Source organism: Bactrocera dorsalis, chromosome 2, assembly GCF_023373825.1.
Source record: "Bactrocera dorsalis isolate Fly_Bdor chromosome 2, ASM2337382v1, whole genome shotgun sequence".
Lineage (NCBI taxonomy): Eukaryota > Metazoa > Arthropoda > Insecta > Diptera > Tephritidae > Bactrocera > Bactrocera dorsalis.
The window spans coordinates 43,726,051-43,750,525 of NC_064304.1; the positions used below are offsets into that span (position 1 = coordinate 43,726,051).

Here is a 24,475-nt window from a genome sequence, read left to right on the forward strand (position 1 = left end):
AAGAAAGATTCAACCAATTTTTGATATACAAAATTGCTATTAACAAGGAAGAATTATCTCTGAATTTCAATTGTATATCTCACACATTGACCGATATTTTTAGTCAAAGGTTAACTATAGATACTGGGGTACACGTATTCGGTACCCAGGGCTTCAAAAATTTTGGTTGGATTTGAGCACTTTTTGGGTGGTAATATTTAGCGGAATTATTGGTATAAAATTTGATTCCATTATATTAATTAGTTATTGATTTGTGTGGTGGAGAGTGAAGGAATATAACATTTATGATAAGAATGCGACGTCCTAACTTTAGTCGAAATCGGTCACTCGGGGCCCGAGATATGTGATTTCACTAAAAATTGGGCGGCGGCTCGATCATCGTTCGTAAACCTTCTCATACCATCTTGAATGCAAACTCTAATGACTCACAGTACCGTTTTATGAATAGTGGCCAGAGTTATTTCCGATTTCATCCAATGGCACTCATGTCCTATAGTGGTCCGACAAATCAGCAGTTTCTTAAGGAGAAAAAGACAAGTCCAAAACTCCTTCGATATCTTAAGGGGTTATATACAGTCAGAGTTTTCAAAAAAAAAAAAAAATTATATTAAAATTTTTAAATTACACATACCTAAGAATACACATAAAAAAATTGCATATCCTTCCAATGAATATTTTCAGAGTTGCTCTAAAGGCGTTTCAGAGCGCTTGGAAGTACAAAGCAGCAGCGACAGCGCCTACCTAGAACGCTATCCCTATTATGCACGATGCTGTGTAAGTTAAAAAAAAAAAAATATCTTATGTAAAGTATATTCCAAACTTTATACGCGTTTTTCTCAAAATGGTGTTTTCAAAGTCGGTGACCAACATTACTCGAAAACGGCTAAACCGATTAGTCTCAAATTTTAACACGAGCTCATTAAATATATTTATTTTTATTAATTAATTGAAGATTTTTTCTCACCGATAAAAATTTGTTTTTATAAACAATTTATTATTATTTTCCTTCGATTAATTACTAGATTTAACATTACTTTAACGAATTCTGTGTGTTTTTCTAATTTCAGAGGATTCAGTTCAGAGATATAGTGTGAACCGCAAAATGTGCTCCCAGAGATCAGCTGTAGTTTCTTTCCAAATAAATATTTTTACTAATTGTAAGTCTAAAAATAGAACTGAAAGATGCCATAATCTGTGTAAAGGTTTTTGGATCAATATATTTAAAGTTTTCTCAGAAATTTTTCCCGAAAATACGCTTTTCCGACTTTTCGACTTAAAGACTGGCGAACAAGTTCGCGTATAAACTAATGGGCAAGCCTAAATTGACACAGGTTACAGGTATCACGCTAGTCATTATATCTGTACCTACAAGTATTTTATATCGACTCCGACGTATCGTTCTGGGTGTCATAAAATTCGTGGCAAATTAATATAGTTTAGTCTCTGTTCAGCGTAGAAAAAAAGAAAGAAAAACAGAATTTACGTCTAATGCAGAAAAATGTCAAATGGAGGACACTTCTTTTTAACCATACGCATCGGCAGGAACTCATTTGGGTGGTGAAGTAGGATTCACCACATTATTTGCAGATTTGTTTACCGTTGAAGGTGTTCGAGGAAGGTAATGATGTTAATGGATTTTTTAACATAGCGGAAATTTCAGAAAGTTCCAATATTTACGGAATATAAGCGGTGATGTTTGCCCCCTATTAAAGTATAGCCAGATACGACTTTTTTTAGTCGAAAGAATTTTTGTAAAACTGTACTATTATACCACTATTATTTCTTTTGTCCACGTCAGAAGAATGGTATTAACGTTGCGGATGAAAAAGTTGTCGTTTATAGAAACAAATATTTTGTTGAGAATTTCATTAAAAAAAATAGCAGAAAAAAGTACTTAAATGTATTATCTAATGCAGTAACCTCATAGCTAAAATTAATTTTAACATTTTAATGCTTTTATGAAAATATTTATCAATTATTTTTTAGTAAAATTCTCCCCTATTTTTTAATATGTTCAATATTTGCACTACACTAATTTAGTCTGGTCAGAGCACCTTGATTCCATTACACATTTAAACAGCTTTTCACATTTAATTGAAGTGGAAATTTTATGCAGAGTGTTTTGGCAGTTAAGCTTATTTGATGACAAAGTAATGCGGTGAAAACTGAACTTAATCAAAGTTAATGGAAAGCATGTGTAATTTGTGTTTGTTTGTGTTTGTTTGTGTTTGTCGCTGAGCTAAAACTTTTTATCCCATATGAAATGGATGGACGGTGAAGAGTAAGCGTAAATTTACGAACTGTGCTGTCAGATATACTAGAGGAACTGGTATATAAGTACACTTGATATGCACATAAACGCATTTTTCTCCATAGTGACAGCAGAGTGTTATTGAGTGAAGTTAAAATTTGTCGTTTATAATTATATAAACAGTTGAAAACCGATATAAATATAAGAGGTAAAAACATTTGTGTGACTTTAGAGATGCACGTTATCACCCCCTTTGATATCGGGTTGGGCCACTAAAAATAAGATTATGTGAGCGTCAGTGACAGCTGATATATCTTATTGACTATTTGGTTAGGAAGTCAGCTCTAAAAGGAAGACGATAACGTACTATGTACAAAGATATCTAGCAAACTTCTTTTTTTGATGTCATTGAAGAAGCACTATTTTCGGTTTTGGAAACAGTGGCACTAGTTTACGAAGGGGGAAGGGTTTGAAATATATAAATAATTTGAGCCATAAATATGAAAAATGAAATACCTACATATAGAATATCTGTTAGGCCTATGGATTACACAACCACATAATACGTAAAGATAGTGTCTATTTTTGTGAAAATGCAGGGTTACAAACAAATTTTAATTTTCAATATTAAAAGTGCTCAAGTCTTTACAACCGAGAATGTTCTGTCGGCATTGAATCAAAGTGAGTACAGTTGATACCCAAATATGCATTAACTCCATAGTCCTCTTTATAACGATATACGAGCATTTTTACCTTCGACAAGCCAACTTATCATGGTGCTCGATACGGTGTTCTCACAAAAGGCCATATGAAATGTGGAATGATTTTCTGAGTATGTTTGGTATTCAAAATATTGAGCTTTATGGTATCATTACACTTCACTTTTAAGCGTTAGGCTGAGTATTGAAGCAAATCAACTATTTTTATTAGTATATAACCTAACAGTGAAGTAAACTATGACCATCCCGCACATATTCATCTTATTTCACTGTTGTAGGATTTTCAGGTTCCACTTGGCGTGGTTTGGCTCCCTGCATTTATTACCAGGTTAGTACACTTTGTACAGGGCTGGTAGTGCTTATGTATCAGTTACATGGCCAAACATGCCTCTCGCATACAAGTACGAATGCCGTCATAAATAAATTGTTTGGTAAATATACAGGGCACACATGTCGGTTTATTTATATACATACCGTTTTGTTGTTGATGTACCACGTAAGCGTCGTTGCGGGATTGGACCAATCTGAACTGCAGTTAACTGCCAGAAAATCCCCATATCGGTACGGATGCACAATGCCGTTGATGTACGGTCCGAATTTGGGTAGAACTGTAAATAAAACAAATAACAGTGAAAAATCAGTTGTAACGTAAGTTGTTGTACTATGTAGTAATGTACATACATATGTATGTATGTAAATACATATGTATGTATATAGGTTTATTAGGGTGTCATATTATATATTTCCGCAGTTGCTTTTGCAAATGGTTTTGTTCGCAAAAATACGTTTTTAAATGTTTTACGCAGTTAAATTTATGCATCTAATGAACTGTGTTCATATAGTACACCATGCCGTATGAGCAACATAAATGTATGTATGGAATGGAGCACGTGGGTGAATGCTCCGGTCACTTGAGGTCCAATATGTATAATGTTAACTCTCTATAACTGAATATAAGAAGCTTGCTTACGTTGGATCCTAAGTTGTTTCACAAAAACTGAAACTTGAAGGACGTTTGCGAAAAAAGAAAAACCAATAACCTTGGGAAATAACGGGCACCTTACTGTACATACATATATATATTAAGGTGGTCAGGGACAATGGACGTGGTACCGCTAAATTTGTGGTTATATCCCATATCCGGGACCCGTCAAACCTATTTCGACCAAATTTAGTACATGGCATTCTTCTTACAATTCTATCTTACAGTGTGAAAATTAGCGAAATTCGACTGTAACCACGTCGACTTCCAGATAAAAAATTTTAAACTCCATTTGATTCTCTCTTACTAGTATACAAATAAAGAAGCAGTTAGTATAACGGTATACAACTTTGCACGAATAATGTCTTTAGAGTATGCCCCGCTATGACTTTTTCGACTTTTTACTGAAAAATCACTCAGTGTGTGAGACATATAATTTAAAATGGGAGATAATCCTTTCCCGATAATAGAATCTCTGTGAATCAAAACTAGTTTAAAACGGCTCAATACTTACCTGAGCCCCCTTATACCTAATGAAAAGATTTTCGAACTTCCGGGTGTCTTTATACCGCATATAGCAGCCAATTATCTCAATAAAAATGAAATGGTTTTTTGCACTCATAACAGTGTAGCTTTGTTCTAAAATGGATAAAAGTGGGCGAGAACTTGACCTAACGCCGATATAAATAATATCAGGATTTTCGAACATCCGGCTGACTTTACTTCATAGGATTGGTGCTATTTTCATAGAGGTGTCTAAGATCCTATTTTATACAATACTAAGCAAAAAAAAAAAAAATTATTTTTGACCCACCCTAATACATATACTGTATATACCATATACAAGTGAGCCTGAAATGCATGGTGACATTAAAGTAAGTCAGCGGATATGATTGGAAATTATAAATTGCAGAGGGAGGCGAAGGCCGTAAGCCAGCTAGTGGAATAGAGTCATAGCGGAGATGAATATGGTAATGCAAGCACTTTAAGTCAACAGTCATAAATTACTTCCACAACACAATGTTGTATGCGCACAACAGCTTTCCGAAACACTTACGCACACATTCATACACACACACACACACACACGAATGTTCCAAAATATTTTAAGTAGAAACTTATATAAATTTTTATTAAATATAAAATCTATATTCATATCCATTCACACTTAATGAACGCAAACATGCATAGATATACATTCGCTCATGCATCGGCAACTGGGTGTGCGTGACAGTGGCTCGAAGCCTCGCCTATCCATAAATTAAGTGCATAAAATAAAATTCGATTTGTTTACGTCACAATGGCTTATGTCAAAGCCAAAAGCGTGCACTAGCATTTATAAGCGCAGCCTTAACTAATATCAGCCGTTCCTCACAGACACTCACACACACACGCATACTGCGCCACTACTTATGACACGTATGCACACAGATGTGTGTGTGCATAAATTTTCTGTGTGAGACAATGTGCACATAGGAGCTTTAAAACATTTTCAAATGGATTAAAATGGATTTTGCCACAGCAACAACAAAAACATTTGGCTTATATACTCGTATGCAATTGAAAAATTGGGAATAATGTCATTTATGTATATAAGTAAAATTTATGACACTTTCGCCAGATTGACCCTTTTTGTTATGGCATTTTGTTGTATTAGTTATTGCATTTTTAAATGACAAAAAATATTATTCCAAGTGGCTTTGGATATGGACGAAAATTTCTTTCCCAGCAACAAAACTTTGTACTTTACAAAAGCAAATGTGCAAAGGAAAATATTTGGTTAAGTTATATGAAAATAAAAGACACGGCAAGTTCATAAACGAAACGAACTGTCGAACTTTATAGTAACATAGCGTTCCCATTCTTTTGTTCATGATTTAATGAACCAATGTATTTTTCTATCTATCGAACTTCATAAAACTAACGAAACGATACTGTCAGAACACCATATTTTATGATTTTGAGTATCTATATTTCTGTGCCACTTGTATATGAGCCTGGGCACGATGCAATGTATAGGGTGATTTTTTAAGAGCTTGATAACTTTTTTTAAAAAAAAACGCATAAAATTTGCAAAATCTCATCGGTTCTTTATTTGAAACGTTAGATTGGTTGATGACATTTACTTTTTGAAGATAATTTCATTTAAATGTTGACCGCGGCTGCGTCTTAGGTGGTCCATTCGGAAAGTCCAATTTTGGGCAACTTTTTCGAGCATTTCGGCCGGAATAGCCCGAATTTCTTCGGAAATGTTGTCTTCCAAAGCTGGAATAGTTGCTGGCTTATTTCTATAGACTTTAGACTTGACGTAGCCCCACAAAAAATAGTCTAAAGGCGTTAAATCGCATGATCTTGGTGGCCAACTTACGGGTCCATTTCTTGAGATGAATTGTTGTCCGAAGTTTTTCCCTCAAAATGGCCATAGAATCGCGAGCTGTGTGGCATGTAGCGCCATCTTGTTTGAAACCACATGTCAACCAAGTTCAGTTCTTCCATTTTTGGCAACAAAAAGTTTGTTAGCATCGAACGATAGCGATCGCCATTCACCGTAACGTTGCGTCCAACAGCATCTTTGAAAAAATACGGTCCAATGATTCCACCAGCGTACAATCCACACCAAACAGTGCATTTTTCGGGATGCATGGGCAGTTCTTGAACGGCTTCTGGTTGCTCTTCACCCCAAATGCGGCAATTTTGCTTATTTACGTAGCCATTCAACCAGAAATGAGCCTCATCGCTGAACAAAACACGCGCGCGAAACACATTTCGAACCGAACACTGATTTTGGTAATAAAATTCAATGATTTGCAAGCGTTGCTCGTTAGTAAGTCTATTCATGATGAAATGTCAAAGCATACTGAGCATCTTTCTCTTTGACACCATGTCTGAAATCCCACGTGATCTGTCAAATACTAATGCATGAAAATCCTAACCTCAAAAAAATCACCCGTTATGAAGTGCGAAGAGAAATATTTTATTTCTCAATTACCTATGCAGTGCCAAGATAATAGCAGGCTTTTGCAATACACAATTTGTAATTCTATGAGGACATTAGAGTAAACGAGTAGCTCTGGACTCTCAAAGGCATTTTAAGCATAATAAATATTTTATACCCTCAGCAGAATATATTAAGTTCGTCACGAAGTTTGTAACATCCAGGAGGAAACGTCGGCGACTTTTTGAAGTATATGTACCTAAGGTGGTAAAAAATTGGTTTAGATATGTATGTACATCATTAAAAAAGGCTTTCCAAATTTGAGCTCTTCCGCCTTCCACCTTCCGGTTTTCTATGTTTTTTGTTATTAACAGATAGGGGACGTATGGCCTGTACGGCTTTTAAACTCCTGACGACTGTAGCCGTGAAACCGGATAATGAGTAGGATTAGCTCTTTATTACTTTGGTAGAACCCTGGCTGGTGGTTGTGGCATTCTGTCACCTGAGTATGATGGGATGACACTTATCAGAAATGGCTGACGGGTAATGTCGCAACCGCCGCGAGGTAGCCATAAGCAAGGGTTTGAAAGGGTGGTCCTCAGTCAGTGGTCAGGAGATGGTCAAACGACCCGAGTCCTTCGGACATAGGGAGTTTTGAACAGTGTTTTCTGTGGTTCAAGTGCAGCACGACGTAAGCGCTGAACTAGTTGTTCTCGAGCAGAGTCTAAAGGATGGGATTCCTCCAGATTAATTTCCAACATAAGAAGACGGCCTCCGCCAGTTTACGCTTCGTCTAAAACTAGATGAAGCTAATGTCGCCCTGATCCAGGAATCGTAGCTGACGAAAAACCATATCTCTGGACTGAGAACAAGTAGTCAAAAGCTGATGTCGACTAATGATACGGGTAGAACCGGGACCATTAACGGTCATTAACGGTTTTTCTTTTACTTAATTTCAGGAACGCTTATATGGTGGCGGCTAAGTTGAAGTGCGATATCGGAGATTTCTGGTAAACCTCTGCGTACATGCCGCACGAGGTAGGGGTGGAACCACCTCCTTTATTTTTAAGAAAAACCTTGGCTGAGGCATCACGAAGGCGAAATGGCGCCATCACTGGTTCCGACGCCTACTATTACCAGATAGAAAAAAATGTATATATGTTTTTACGTGACGGGTCCCAAAGCCAGAGCACAACCATGGGGAGGTATGATTCGCTTTCTTACGTTAGCATAAAACCTTCAATCGGATGTTTTTTGGGTACCACAGGACACTTGGTCTAAGGCCAGAGGTCGTGAGCTACTTTAGCCATATGTAAAATAATCGTTTCTAGCTCCTCCCAAGCGAACCGCTGCACATGGCTCTACCTATCACTATATAAATTATAATTATCAGTGATCAGAACCCTCACGAAGAATCAAAATCAACTTCTTGCTTGGGTAACTTTCCTATTTGATCGGATATATTAAAACAATTTCCGAAGCATCATTATTCAAAAAAAAAAAAATTCAGATCTGAGTTCATAGTACTATAAAGCTGGGATACAAACCGGGCGATTGAAAATTATATTGTATGGATTTTTTTTATTTGTGATGGGTATTCTATCCTCGATACAACCGCAGTTAGCATTTTTTCTAATTTTTTATACATAAATGACTTCGAGTACATATATTGTTACCATAAAGTCTAGGCCTAAAAAATAGCTTATTAAATGTTTTATGGTGAAAACTTCTAAAAAGGGTATGAATCTGTTTGATACTATTCTTAACTTTTTCATTATATCACTTAAGTGAAATTCTTTCTCTTTCTATATTTTCATTTCTTTACCAAACTAAAAAAGTACACCAAACAGAAATTTAAACTTATTTTGTCATACTAGTTCCAACAATATCATACCTTAGTCTCTTTGTGTTCATTAGACGAACACTTTAGGCTTTGACTGATTGTTTTTAGTGCTCCGTCCTTTCTTTCTTTTTGAACAGCTGCCTTTGACAACGAAGCAATTTGCTGTCTGTTTAGAAACGTACAGAAAATCACAGACATCCAGGCAAACTCAATTTCATACTAATGCTCCGATGAGATTATGCTTATACAAAGTCAAGTGAAGCTCTATGAACAGACACACATACATAAATAAGTGATAAGACTTGTATAACTAAACTACTAAACACTGTTGCGCCTTTGCGGATTAAAAACATAGATGAATGTATTTATATACATATACAAGTATACGTTTATATATATGTCACGAGGTTTGACAATTAAGTAATGAGACTGATTTTAAGATTAAAGCTCGCATGAGCAAGTCGAAGGTGAAAACGATGATTATTGCTTTTTTTGATAGCCGTGGAATCGTCTACAAAGAATTCGTTCCACCGGGGAAAACTGTGAATCAAGTCTACTATTGCCAAGTATTCGAAAGGTTGCGAAAACGAGTGCGCCCAGACAGCACTCGTAACTGGATCCTTCATCACGACAACGCTCCGTGTCACACCGCCCTCAGCGTGTCCCAGTATTTGGCCTTTAAAGGGATCGCCGTGTTGCAACAGCCGCCTTATTCGCCCGACATGTCGCTGTGACTTTTTTTTGTTTCCTAAAAGAAAATCGGTGGTCAAAGGAATCCATTTTTAGTCCATTATGGACATCCAGGCGGCCGTGACGAGGGTACTCGCGGACATCCCAGTCGAAGCAGAAATGTTACGAAGCATGGAAAACACACTGGAATCGCTGTATAGCTGCCCAAACGGACTACTTTGAAGGGGATGGCAGATTTGTTGTATAATTTTCAAATATACGGTTTTTATGGAATCAGTCTCATTACTTAAATGTCATACCTCGTGTGTCATAGGTACGGATTCTTTTAGTGTAGCAAAGTGCCCTGCAGTTGACATGTCCTTTCAAAAACTATGCTCTTTGTGTACGCCTTTTGGACTCAATAAAGGTGATACAAAATAAAAGCATACTTTTATGTATTTTTGCACCCATGCACCCATTAAACCAAAGTTGGCCTAGCAGCTAGGATATATTCGAATATAGCATTCTTTATTTTCAGCTTTTAAGCAAAAATAATTGTCATGTTTATCGAACTAAGGACAGACCTTTACAGCAAATAACCTGCAATTAGAGAGTGAAGTCCTTATTCTGCAGGATACTTCAGGAAGGTGCTTCCGACTATTTTTCTCACTTTATTCATAGGTTGATTATCACTTCACTTATATCATATGGAGCAATTAAAACTGCAGAAAAATTCATACACTATTGACCCACGACTTTCTTTACTCAGCACTCATTCTAGTTGTTGGAAACGGCAGAATAATCCTAGCTTCTTCTATCTTCTCTTAATAATATTGTGAAAGCAGCAAATTTTGTTGACTGTGTTATCAACTGAATTGAGTTTAAAACTTCTAAGCTGCAAGCTGGCTGGTAGTAAATCTGTTTTTCTTTTCATTGCTTTGTAGTAATTTAGAAGTGAAAAAGCGCTTTAGTTGTGAGGGGTTGCGGATTAATTTGTTGCCTTTTCTCTAGGGAAGCGTTTTCAAGCCTTTGCGATACTGGCCATCACCTTTTCAATTTACGAGTGCTTTGATAATTATGTAGACATATTGTTATGACATTCCAAAATTAATCTGGTGTGCTCTGTTTCTATATTTACTTCAGTTTCAGAACTACTTTCAATATAAGATTCTTCAAATAGATTTGCTTACTTGTCAAAGTGGAAAAGATAAGATTAAAATTAGTAAAAACTTAAATAAAGCGTAATTGAAAATCAAGGTATGAGTGCGAATCGTATTAGTGACAATGGAAGGTATGATCAACATTATCAATTTTTGTGAACTAAATCGTTTTGCCTGACCTTATTGAGATATAGGAGGAAACGAGTGAATTTTTCAGGGGATCCTCCGGACTTCAAAATCATGAATATATTTTTGAGATTCAACCAAAGTATGCTCTAAAAAATATTCGCTTCCGATTTAGAATGATATTATCGACGTGAATTCAACACAGAATTTCTTTTTCCGTATGCGGGTCTAGAAAATATTAGACCGAAAGAGTAAATGGCTATATGGTCGCTTGCGAAAGTTATTGACAGCCCTACCACCAATCATAGAGTAGCCACCACCACCAGTAGAGTACCACGACAACGCCCCGGCTCACACCGCCTTTCTTGTGAATAGCTACCTAACCAAGGCCGGCATCCCAACGTTTCCGCAGCCGCCGGTTTCGACAAGACATCGCAGTCAATTGGAGGTTGCACCACAACAACGCCCCGGCTCACACCGCCTTTCTTGTGAATAGCTACCTAACCAAGGCCGGCATCCCAACGTTTCCGCAGCCGCCCTACAGCTCAGATTTGACCCCGCCGAAATATTTTTGTTTCCTTGCCTGAAAAGGCCGATGAAAGGGGATTCAAGCAGCATGCACCTCGGCTCTCAAGGCTATTCCGGAGAATGCCTTCCCTGGCGCCTTCAATGCTTGGAAATCGCGCTAGCAGTCCTGCATCGACGCAGAAGGAGCCTATTTTGAAAGTTTTTAAAGAATTGTAACGATTGGTTCAATAAATGTTTTTTAAATTGGCTCAGTCCTATTACTTTCCGGACAAGCCCTCTGCATATAAGTATATACTATAAACAGCACAACTTCCATAAAAGTTTCATTCAACTTTAGGTGTTGTTACCAGCTAACAGGACTTAAGCCTGTAAACCTGTAAAATTATATAAATTATAAAAATAATTAAATTAAATACTTTATTTGATAAATTTGATTTAAAATTCCCTTATTTATTTATGCTTCAATTTAAGAACATTTACATCAATATTTGTTAGCTTTCATTACCGTGCTTCCATGCTGCCAGGGCTTTTCTGTAACCTCCATTTGGCTTCTTGCTTATTCACACTGTTGATCTTACCGAAAAGTTTAAATTCTTACAGCTTGCGCTTCTCGCCTTACCGTTTCCCACTATGCGCACTGCTATGGCTTTGTATACCTTTGCCGCAGGAATGACTTGCTGAGGCGTAAACAATGCATGCCCCAAAGGCGGACAGTTTGCGGTATGATGGCACATATTTTAAATACTAGGTGAGCAAAGTTATGTGGAACACAAAAATAAAAAAGGACAAAATTGCTCACAAAAACAACACTCAGAACGAAAGACTAAAGCTGACTTACTGCAAGATGAGTGGACACTTGTTTGTAGTAAAGATTTCTTAGGCAGCTAGTGCATCACTCGGTGCTTACGAGTTCGTGCCCTGTCGTATCTATGGAAGCTTTCAATACTTCGACTTTTGTAAACTTTACTGATTAGCCGATGATACCAGTGCTGCAGTTTCAGTGTGGTATTAGTTGTTGTTATTTTAGTTTTCCTTACGATTCTTCGTTAGAAAAGTAAATATAAATTTTTGCTTACACCTTGTTGCCATACTCTGGCAACTTTGGTTAGAAGCAAAGTTAATTTACTCAGCTGTCGGACGAGCTGCACCATGTTTCTGGTGAATACCCTCAAATTGTGGTTTAGTTTTGTAGCTAAAAGAGATTTCCGGCGTTTAAATTTGTGCTTATTTACGAGTACTTTCTCCTCCGTTCGGTTGTCAACCACTTGTAACTGCTCCGACCTTCGTTCCGGCGGTGAGTATTTGCTGTCGATGAGTGACTCGATAATTAACTGTGTTTGTGGTTTTCTGACCTTTACTTCATTGAAATGTCAACTTGACGGCATTCAGCCCTCCCATATACCGGTTAGCATAACTCTTAAATAGCTTCCTCAATGCTTGTCTGCTGTGAGTTCACCTTTGGTGGCTATGAAACAAGGACAAACAATTTTATTTGCTGTCAACTTGTGACTTTTTATGTGAACTTTATGACAAGGGTTGCCATCTGCGGTTACGGTGTAGCCCCTCTTGATTCTCTACCTTTGTTGTTTTGATTGGCTATTTAATCTGTCACTGGCTGGTTGCTTCTGGCGTCACACTCGAGCGTATTTGCATGCTCCGAATTTCGACCATTTTGACCCCCTCCCTGTTTTGTCTAAATTTTAGCCCCTGCCTCTCTGGCTCTCAGCAATCGTGATAAGCATTCAACATGCTTTGTTGTTGTTAGTTGTCTTGTTTATTTGTTCAACTTAATTGCATTGTTTTCAGAGTCAAGTACTACTACTTAAAACGAAATTGAAAAAAATCGTAAGTAAATTTAATTTTTGGGAGCTTGTGTTTCAAGTGGTGTGCCATATTTTATTAAAGACGGTCGGTTTAGTTATTGAAAGTACCTCTTTCTGTTATCGAGTTATTGCAATTAGAAAGTTATCAGCGCTGAGGTACATATGTCATAAGTATATAGTATGCCCATGCCTAGATATGCATGTAGTTCGCATGGACTTCATGATGACGCATACAAACACTTATGTGTAAATTGTCGAAACTAGAAGGCAGCGAATATCGGACCATAATGTCGTGACTATTTCACATGGTTGAATGAAATGTTATCAAGTGCAAAACCTTACAAATGACATTTAAAATCAAAATATACGTCAGATAGGGTAACCACCTGAGTAATTCCATAATTTAATGTTTATCGCAATTGAACTAAACTGCTACAGTATATGGTAAATAGTTATATTCAACGTATTCATTTTATATCTATTCTAAGAAGAAAGTCTTCTTTGATTATTCATTTTTCATGATTTAGTTGGAGCATTTTCATAGAAGGTGAATACTCTATCCGTTTCCCTATTTCGGTTTGAGCATTTCATTCCTCCTTAATTAAAGAAAGAGATAGGTTAGGTTAGGTGAGTGCGATTCGCTGAGGATACAAGGAGAAGTTAGATTTATGCGGGGACTCATTGAACGCTGGACATACAATTAGTTTATCGGGGTTGATTCTAGATAAGTAGGATTCAAGACAGCTTCAGTATCCAGAACGAAGTTCCCCAAAGGTAACTCTAGATTATTTATATAAGGAATCTTATCTGCAAAGCATTGTGCAAAATGTGCATTCCCGTTTAATCGTGTTCTGCCAAATCTGCAAAAAGGGTGAACCTACAACCTGCGCCAATTATTGAGGTATAGGCTTCCTTATTGCCACATATAAGGACATATGGAGCGTAGCGTGTGAAGGATTTAAGCCCACCGTCAACAAATTGATTGGACTTTATCAGTATCAACATGCGTTAAATCTTGGAAAAGAACTGTGAAAGGAAGATCCACATACACAACCTCTTCATCGATTTAAAGCCGCCTTCAACAGCACGAAAAGAAACCGCCTTTATGATGCTGGGTCTGAATTTGCGGCATACTCGTCCGCAAAGCTAAGACGGCTGTGTAAGTTGACCTTGAGCAACACTACAAGTTCCGTTAGAATTGAGAAGGACCTATCCGAGCCGTTCGATACCAAGAGAGATTTTAAACAAGACCTCTTCATTCAATTGCTGGAGAAAATCGCACGAGCTGCAGATGTAAATAGAGTAGATACAATCCTATGTAAGAGTGTACAACTGCTAGTGTACGCCGATGATATTAATATTATTGGTCTCAACAACCGCATCGTTAGTTCTGCTTTCTTCAGACTGGATAAGGAAGCAAAACAAATGGGTTGTGAACGAGGGCAAGACGAAATATTTCCTGTCCCACGTCAATGTTGACAATCATGATTATGAAGTCGTAGCTAATTTCTTCTAACTTGGAACCAATATCCCTAACAACAGGTACTACTTTGGACTGAGTAGGCAATTGAAAAGTAAAGTCCTCTCTCGACGAATAAAGACCAAAATCTACAAGTCCCTCATTATTCCCATAATGCTGTATGGTGTGGAGTTCTGGACAATAAGATCACCTGATAAGACGGTCTTAGAATTTTTCGAGAGAAATATTTTTCGGAAGATTTATAGTCGGTTGATGGAACGATGAGCTGTACGAGATATATAGCGACATTGAAAACACTCTAGCTTCCAATTTGGGATTTTCCAATTAACACCAAATAGCGAATAGAAGAAACGGCTGGCGCGATGTTGGAGCTCGGCTAAACCGCATAAGCGGTGTCTACGCCAGTAAAGATGAAGTTAAAGTCATCTCAGATTTATCGGCACAGAAAAGCGTATTTGCTTAATAGATGGGCGTAATCGGATCACTGGCACGCTAACAAATCCCTATTAACCGAAAACCTATAAGGTGCCATAACTAAGCACCTAATTAAGATATAAAACTCACATTTGGCACAAGGGATCGCAGTAGTAAGAGGCTCTGTGGGAAAAAAGTGGGCATAGCCCTATCCTCTAATAAGTTTAATGTGCATATCTTCTAAACCGCTTCAGCTACAATAATAAAGTTCGCCCAGCGCAAATATTACAAGAATTCCCACCTTCTTTTTTGTAAAAATGGATGAAATCGGATGAAAATCCCATTCACTCCCTATATAACGGTACTGTTCAAAACTACTAAAAGCGCGATAAATCAAAAATTAAATGCGTCAGAGAAGTAAAAATTTGCCGGCGGAATGGCATGAAAAAGTTTCATGGGAAACGGTGTAAAATTTGGGCTGTGGGCGTGGCACTGCTTACTTTTTGGTGAAATCCCGTATCTAGGGATCCATCCGACCGATTTCGAAAAAAATTGACACATGGAATTTTTTTCGTATTCGTATGGCACGTTGTGAAAACGAGCGAAATCGGATAATAACCACGCCTACTTCGCATATAGCACAATTTTAAATTCCATTTGATTCGTTCAGTTTCCAGTACGCAAATCAAGAAGCAATTAATATAACGTGATAAAACTTTGCACGAATAATGACCTTAGTGTATGCCAAATACATCAATTTAAACGAAAACTTCGCCTAGACCCTATGTAACTAATATCAGGATTTTCGAACATTCGGTTGACTTTACTCTATATTATATTATTGGTTCTGCCGCCTTAAAGTATTTCCCTGGCTTTGGTTCTTGCAAATTACGAGAGAATAAAATGTTCGATTGCACCTGAACTTAGCTCTTCCTTACTTGTCTTTATTTAATGTCGTGCTCTTATTTCTTTTACATAGCAGTATTCCCCCAAAAGTTTATTGTAAAGGCTTAGGTTGTGATAAGTTATGAAATATTTATATTTGCAATAAAAGCTTTCATTTATTATTTACTTAAAACGTGTATCTATCGATAACAATTGATAACGGTTATGCAGTAGATAAATATTGAGCAATAGAAGAGAAACAAAATCTAAGCTAATGCTAACATGACTTTATCTAATAACTCTGATAACACGTGCAGACACGCCAACATTGATTCATTGCACTGTTGGGTTTTCCCCGAGATTACTCGCTGTGGGGAGATTACACAAGTGGCTCTATATGCGTAACTGGTCTAAAAAAATACACATAGAAGTTAGTATCTACATCAAAATGATATTGTAATAAACAATTCCAAGAAAACATTCTACTTAATATATCTGAACATATTATACTACATACTTTGGACTTAGTCATAGAGTGCCCGCCATACATTTCAATATCGATTACTACTACCTTGCTTATTTTTATCCCCTGAGAGGGTAGATTAAGTTTGCCAAGATGCTTGTTATACCCAGAAAGAATGGTCGGTCATTCTATAATGTATGTGTATATATATATTTTTTATATGATGCGAATGACGAGATGAATCGATTTAGAAAGCGAGCTGAAATTTCGAACATGTTCTCCTCTTACCATTTTCTTTGTCAGGGTATATTCACTAAATTTAGCAAGGATTATTATTCAAGCTATTGCTACAATCTCCGATATTGTTCAAATCGGACCACTGTAGATTATAGTTGCCATTCAAACGAACCAGATAATGATTATTTAATATATTTTTAATGCCATAAGGCATTCCAGCTTCAGTGCAGATGCAGTTAACATTCCTACTTGTTGTATTGAGTACTGGGTATAAAAATTCTTCACATTCAGGCGCCCTCATCTATTTATATATTTCGACTTGTTTATCACATGTAGCGATATCTTCAAATTATATTACAATAACAAACCAAAAGGGTTCACTATCATGTCACTTTCAGAACATGATTGATATTAATACACTTATTTCTATTTTGAGTAATTAGTATTAACGCGACTAAAAAGCGAAACGGTTGCTAGCTGTGCTAGCTTGCGAAATATTTTTGAAAACCTCTGATTTATTAAAATAAAAAAGTTAATAAAAAAGATGGAAAATCGTGTCACAATTGAAAACGTGCAGCCAACAACGAATCCAATGTATCTGAGATATCCGCCACAAAGTGTGCCACCAGCAGACACCCGGTTCCAAAGTTTTCGCAGAAATGCACCACAAATGTACTCCGCGGGATCAGGTAAATGTGGTATACCTATACCATATGTGCAATAAGTTCAAATGGGTTTTAGAATTTTTTTTCGAAAATTTTTCTATATTAATACTGCCGAAGTTTTGACTTCGCGCGGATCCAATAGGTAGATCATTTTGGAACTTATTTACATTTCAATTTTCATTAAAAGTGTCGAGGTAGTATTCGGCAACAATAAACGTGAACTCTATTCCATTTCCATTCTATTGAGAGTGTTCTGCCTGGGCCGGAGGAAATTGTAGTTCGAAGAGGAAATATCTGCGGTATAAGGCGAATGAAGCAATTCTTTACATCTGCTGTTTCCCAAATCAATTTTTCGTTTTGCCAAAATCGAAACTTCAAATCGTACATACTCTTTGTTCCAAATGCGGCAAATAATTAAACAGATAAATTTTGTCACAGTCGCTCTCGTTAAAAACGGCTATAGCAAGCATTTGTTTTCAAGCGATCAGACGCAAGTGGTCACTTGGCCTATCGCTGCAAATGTAGTTTACGTCTCTTGAAAGATACTGAGTCTCCAAAAATCACTTTGGCAATTGGCGTGACAGCTATCTCTATAGAAGATTATCTACTTTTAAAAGCAACACACTATGTACATATATTATGAGATATGAAACGTTCAGATAAAAATTAATATTTTGTAAGGAGAGATATTTAGGTGGATATATTTTCAACATAAATCTAAAAATATTGAAATAGTTTATCCGATGTTCAGCTTCATGCGCTCAATTCAATTCACCCAGCGAAGATCTTGCTGCTTTTACCAGTCTGAAAAATACAGGAAAACCTTTTTTTTCAAACTAAGCTGGCGTTTTATGAAGTAAGCAAAGGACCGCCCAACAATTCGGTGTAGTAGACCCTTGTGTCCGTTTTGTTCTTCTCCAAGTAGTCGATATTAAGGGGGATCCATTGCGGGGTTCCCCGTTTTTGTAAAGACAAGCCAAATAAATTTCAAATTTAAAAATTTTATTTTATTTATGATTCAAAAGAACATTGTTTGGCATTTATTTTTTGAACATTATCCTCCCAATGTTGGCCGCGACTACGTCTCAGATGGTCCATTCGTTGAGTCCAATTTTCGATGACTCTTTCGATCATTTGGATTAGTAACTGCCGAATGACATGCGTGATGTTTTGCTCCAAGCACTGAATTCAAACTGGATTGTCCGCATAGGTCAGATATTACATATCCCCACAGGACAAAGTCTAACGGTGTGATATCACATGATCATGGTGGCCAATCGACCGGCCTAAAACGTATAATTATCTGCTCACAATAAATCTATTGATTGATACGATGCCGAGATCACAAGCTTCGATTTCAGGAATCAAATAGTCGTTTATCGTGGCACGATAACGGTCGCCGTTGACGGTTATGCTCTCACCGGCATCACTTTTGAAGAAATACATATGGACCGATGATTGCATCGGCCAACAAACCATACCAAATAGGGTTATCTCTGAATGAAATGGCAAATACAGCGATTTTTTTTGTTTACATACCCATTGCGCCAGAAATAGGCTTAATCGCTGTACAAAATTTGGCTCGAAAACGTAGGATATTCTTGGAACTTATCAAGAGCCCATAAAGTGAAGTGATGTCGTTTGGAAAGGTCGAGCGTTTTCAGTTCTTGCAGAATCTACATTTTGTACGCTTTCGATTTAAGATCTCGATGTTAAATCGGCCAAGTCGTTCCATACGTCAATCCGAGTTGCTGCGGACGGCGCCGAGTGCGCTCAGTGGGCCGATTATGTTGACCATAAGTTGAGCGAAGTACGCGATACACATTATTTACAGAACGTGAATTTTCATAATAAAGTTGAACGATTTATAAACGGTATTCAGGCGAAAGTATTTTCATGATGAAATGTCATGATGAACAAAAATAACATGACAGCCTGACACGACTCGCGCGTGATCTGGAAAGGTCTTTGATAAAAGTAAGCTTACTTGGGTTACCCGTTAGAACCGTAAGGTTCGCCAAGTGAAATCCCCTTATTATTTCGACTGTTCGTTGGCGTTTGTGTGTACCATTAGCTCAGTTTATCAATTTATTTGACATTTTTGAATACAAGGTTTTATTTTACACGCTCTAAAACTCAAAAGATCTAAAACTCAAAAGATCTTTTACATCTTTTCAGCGGCTCTTATTTTGGTTTCGGGTGGCATGAATATCGCTTGGAGTTGTGGTCTGTTGCATATACAGGATTTTCAAACAGATACACATATAATGATTTGCTGGTACATTGCGGCTATTATCGGTGCAATAATATCTTCCTTCGCCCTTAAACGCGTACAAAAGAGGCTTATTTACGTGAGTATGATTTGTTTTAAAATTTAAATTGATTTAATAAGTACTTTAATTTTTTTCCAGTTATTTTCCTCTGCATTGACGCTGATCGGTGGCATACTCTTTTTAACAATATACGATTTATACGGCGGTATTGCCGCAGCTCGTTACTTAAATGGCTTTGCAGTCGGCCTGGTCTTCGTGCCCATGATGGTATTGATCGGTGAATCGGTGATTTCTGACAAGCGTGGTAAATTTGCCGCACTGCTTGAGATGAGTAGTTTCGCTTTAGGTATTTTTCTACAAACACTCTTCACAGCTGCATATTATGATTTCACGCCAACAATTTACAACGAATTCGGATCCACACAAGTGCATGGCATCACTGTAATCGTTTGCGGTGCTCTCTCATGCTTTTTATCGTATTTCTTCTTCATTGAATCACCCGTCTATCATTTATTGCGTAGTAACGAGAATGAAGCCATAGATTGTTTGCGTCGTCTGCAGCACCCATCTGTTTACACACACGAAACACACCAGCAATTCGACGAGCTCAAGCGTTATATTGATGTTAACGAACGCATTGATGGTTTGGCCGTGCCAGCTTTGTTGAAGCTGTGCTTGCATCGCGCTTTGGTGTCACTAGCCTTCTCGCCCCTCACAATTATAGCATTGGTTCTGGCCTATTCAATAAACGTTGGTCCAAGGGATACTTGGCCTTTGGTCATATTCGGTTTGCTCTTTTGGCTCGGCACTTTGGTTCCAGCTTGTATCATGGACACGGTAGGTCGCAAAAAGGTTTTGCTGATCGGTGCGCTGGTTTCCGGTGTCGTGGCATTTGTCATTGGTGGGATTTTCTATGATCTTATAAACCTTTACTCTTCGTCCCAAATGGGTATAGTCATGTACATGCTCTTCATATTGGCATTCTCCGCGGGCTTCTTCAGTGTTTCGTCTTCGGCTTATCTGACGGAAGCATTCCCATTGCACTTAAAACCCTTCTATATTGCTGCAGCTTTCGTTGTCCAAATGCTTGTGTTGCTCATAATCGGCGTGTGTTCCTTTGATAGAAACAGTCTTGAGGCTTATTACATTACTTCCGGTGTCTTTTATGTGGCCTTCTTCGCTGCAGGCATCGTCTTTTTGCCCGAGACAAAGCAAAATAGTTTACGCAATGCTCAAAGCAAATTCGCCACTTTTATGAACGGTTGGTAGTAAATTTAAATATTGTATAAGTATATACTTAGATATCAAAATTTTGAATATATTATTCTAAAGAAAAAATTTGTATGTGATATTTTGTTAATAATAAATGTTATTGTGACACATATAAGTTCAGATTCCATTCTCTTGTTGAAGAAAGAGTGACTGTAAGTGTATTGACTTTATCATCAGCAGGGATTGACTAAGGGTCAAACAAACCACAAATTATTCTTCCAAAGCGTGCTTTAATGCATTACATACAGGTCCACATTAAACTGAATCGGATAGTCGAAAATTCGTATATATTATGGCGGTCGGATCAGTAATGTAACTAGTACCCTCCAGACCATGTGCGACCTCCTTTTGAACAAGAAGCTCAGATCAGATAGACATGGTGTTAAAGAACTATTAAAACTGACCAAGATGGCAAACAAAGAATACCGCTGGGGGAATTTAAAGATGTACTTAATAAATATTAAAAAGAAACTCGCAAGTTAGGACTACATCCGAGCTACCTCGGCCTTTCATATTACGATTCAAGCACCCCACTACTCCTAGGTTACAACACAACAAATGTGGAGATTGGACTGAATGCTGTAAGGAATCACTGGTTCAACTAAAAACTGTGGAGATTGGACTGGCATTTTCTTATATTTTGGAGAGAGGCGTTGGTCGTATTTATATCGAAGGCGAGCAAAGGAGTCGCACTTTACTCGGAAGGTTATAGACCAGACGCCTATATTAGAAACAGGCTTTTAAGGGCTAACATATCGAAAACATAACACACAAATACAACGGGTAGATCAAGGGAGACTGTTCTTCACTTGCTAACCATAAAGAAAGAAGGAGCTCTGGAGCATAAGGAATATCTTCTGGGTGTCCTTCTTGACACAAGTACAGCATTCGACAATGTTGCCAATAACACATTCGTTAAAAGCCTGAAATCAGCCCGGATAGGGAATGCCACCATATTATTGATAAAAGCTCTACTGAGCGGCATGACTCAGATTGGTGCAACCAGGAACTGTCACCACTCCTACGGTCACATGTAGCTAACGTGCTTCTGAAAAAAATTGTAAAGCTGAAACTGATAACATCTGCAGACGAGATAGCTATACTAGTGATGGTGAAGTTCCTGGACACAAAGAGTAACGTGATGGACAACGCTCTAAGGATAATACATCAATGTGTGATGTCGGCGAACCTAGAAGTAAATGGCGATAATACGGACATGGTACTCTTTACAAGGAGGTAAAAAATCCCAACATGGGAACCTCCGTAGCTCAACTGTGTTATGTTAACATTTAAAAGAGAGTGGATAGCGCAGGAACATGCGACTCATCAGTCGAACTTCCAACATCTATATAGACAATAGACAGTTCAAAAATAAAATATAAAAAAGATACTTGTATATATATCAGAGAATGTCCTTAGAAGCAAGTAGATGTAGAGGAAAGTTGTTGTATGTTTACTGGTTCCAGGTCTCAAAAGAATTCCGAGAAACGAAACAGTTGATGAGATTGTCAAGTACTGGAAATACGGCAGTCACTAAAAAAGATATATATACAATGAGATTTCCGAAAGGGCTGACATACGGATCAGGGTTAAATGGAATGCCAAGATCTCCAAGAGTATGTGTAATAGTTGCTTAGGAGAAAACTCGCATGCCTTTTACACACATGCTCTCGAAAGAACTGTCGCAATTTTGTCGGCCTCTTGACAAGTCACAACCTACCTGTGATATCATGCGAGCCGGATAGGCAGCGTAACGACGATGCATACAGAAAGTGCACTGAAGGTGAGAGAGAACACCTCCTATGCCTCTGTCCAGTACTATCTAGAACTCTGTCTAGGAGCTTCTCAGGTCAAAAGATTAGACGAAGTATTAAACTTAGATCAAGGCGCTCTGAAAGTTGACGACGATGACGAATACTTCACCTCAAATTAAACAGAACCTCCAGCTGGCATATACCCAGTAGGTCTATGTAAGACGTAACAGCCGGTCAGTATAACATAACCCAACCTTAGTATCAAATCGGTGAAATAGTTTGTGAAATATTATAAATGAACTGTATACAAAATATTCTAAACACGCATCTAATGTTAGGTTATGTCGAAACTAAGGCCTTCCTTATTTGCAGGTGTCCAAATTAACCATTGGTTATGACAACTGGCGCTAATAGCAAACATTGAACGGAAACCACAGCAAGAGAATATTTTAATACAAATTTATATGATAATAAATGGCAAACGTGTAAATAATATAACAGCAGGAGGAGAGGTATCCCGCAGGCGCCTTCATTTATCTTTGACAGCTGGGTGGTCAGACGACCGCAGAATATATTAGTGCTTGCACCTAAAGTAAAGGTGCTCTTCGAAGTGAACTCATAGGCGACAAATGGGAGACACGCACTAACCATTTGTACACATACATGAGTAATGTTGTAAATGATTCACAAACTAAGCATGCGGTCTTCTTACATATCATTTTTCTAGCCAATCGTATGATACGAATTGGTGATACGAACAAGACACGTTGATAACCGGTTGCTAACCATTTGCTATGTACTAAGTACCTATTAGTAAAATATGTTTAATATAATTGACAAAAAAGTACTTTTAATTATGACAAAATATAAACATGTACATATCTAATTAATCACAGTCATCATAACTGGCGTCACTTGTAATCACTTAAATAGAAATTGCGCAAAATCGGGTGATAGCAAATGATAAAAAATATTATAATATAAAATGAAAATTATAAAATTCTAAACAATTTCGATTGATTGCCTATTTGCAACAAAGTTTCAGTTATGGTATTTATTATCTTTCATTGACGGAGGGGAATTACTAGCATTTAATACTTTTAATTAAGTAATCAATGACTTTTTGACCTTTCGTGGAATACAATTGAAGTAATGGTCTATTTGCTGGATCAACTTTGTACTATATTCCGAACTAAAATTTGAAGTGATTAGATAAAAATTAATTCATTCACTAACCTAGACTGTTCTCACTGCCGTTGAAGATTTATAAAACAGCAGCTTTTCACATAAAAAATTCACATTGTGTAAAATTTATTAAAAAAAAGCATTGTAATGTCATATTTTGTTAGAAAAGTCGTATTTTCCGTTTAATGGAAATATTGGAGGCATTTATTATGTTGGATTGTTAGGTGAAATTATGTGCATTGCGCTTAATATATTTCTTTGTTTACGTTTTTTGTTTTCTTTGTAATGTCTAAATCAGCTGTGATTTGTAATAGACACTGACAAGTAGAGTAGCTAAATCAGAGTCACACAGGGAGATTTTGTGTAGATCTCCGCGGAGACGACATAACAAATGTCATTTTTGTAGGGCGAATTCTTGTCAAATCTTTTAGGTTAATGATACAGTTTCCTCAACAGCCTAAATCTCGTGATCGGTCATAACATTTCTTCTGCATGACGTCTAATGTATTTTCCGAGACATTTTTTGAAGACAGTTATAGCACACCGCCGAGTAGGCAAGCTCTGAAGCCACTTGTCTGCAGACGCCGTTGACTTAACTTTGGGGACCAAATTTTTACGAACGCGTGATCCAAGTAGAAGTACTTTTTTCAATTTCCTTTTTTTAGACAGAAGATTTGCAAATCGTTTAACTTTATTACAAAAATTAGTTCGCGCTCTTAACTAATGGCAACACCATCACCCATCTTAAGACCCTGCGTTCATTTCTAGATAGTATTCGAGCGAAAAGCCCACGCTGTGAAGAAAATATAGC

At 37.3% G+C, this 24,475-nt stretch overlaps 2 protein-coding genes across 2 annotated transcripts in view; one reads left to right on the forward strand and one right to left on the reverse strand.

Moving 5' to 3' along the window:
• The window catches only part of LOC105234167 (uncharacterized), a 138,466-nt gene that overhangs the window by 10,132 nt on the left and 103,859 nt on the right, over positions 1 to 24,475 (reverse strand). The window contains exon 5 of the mRNA XM_011216452.4: positions 3,445 to 3,578. Coding sequence (XP_011214754.2) covers positions 3,445 to 3,578 — 134 coding nt within the window. The remainder of the gene's footprint in view (positions 1 to 3,444; positions 3,579 to 24,475) is intronic.
• On the forward strand, positions 16,941 to 20,840 carry LOC105234166 (uncharacterized). The gene is made up of 3 exons (XM_011216451.4): positions 16,941 to 17,204; positions 19,359 to 19,531; positions 19,592 to 20,840. Exons 1-3 carry the CDS (start codon positions 17,060 to 17,062, stop codon positions 20,720 to 20,722), a joined length of 1,449 nt encoding a protein of 482 aa, XP_011214753.2. The 5' UTR covers positions 16,941 to 17,059; the 3' UTR covers positions 20,723 to 20,840.

What these genes read in the sequence shown, in the direction of transcription:
- LOC105234166 (XM_011216451.4), top strand. Translation starts at nt 17,060, where the DNA reads ATGGAAAATCGTGTCACAATTGAAAACGTGCAGCCAACAACGAATCCA. An exon ending in AATGTACTCCGCGGGATCAG is followed by an intron (nt 17,205 to 19,358) that starts GTAAATGTGGTA and finishes ACATCTTTTCAG; the next exon opens with CGGCTCTTATTTTGGTTTCG. An exon ending in TACAAAAGAGGCTTATTTAC is followed by an intron (nt 19,532 to 19,591) that starts GTGAGTATGATT and finishes ATTTTTTTCCAG; the next exon opens with TTATTTTCCTCTGCATTGAC.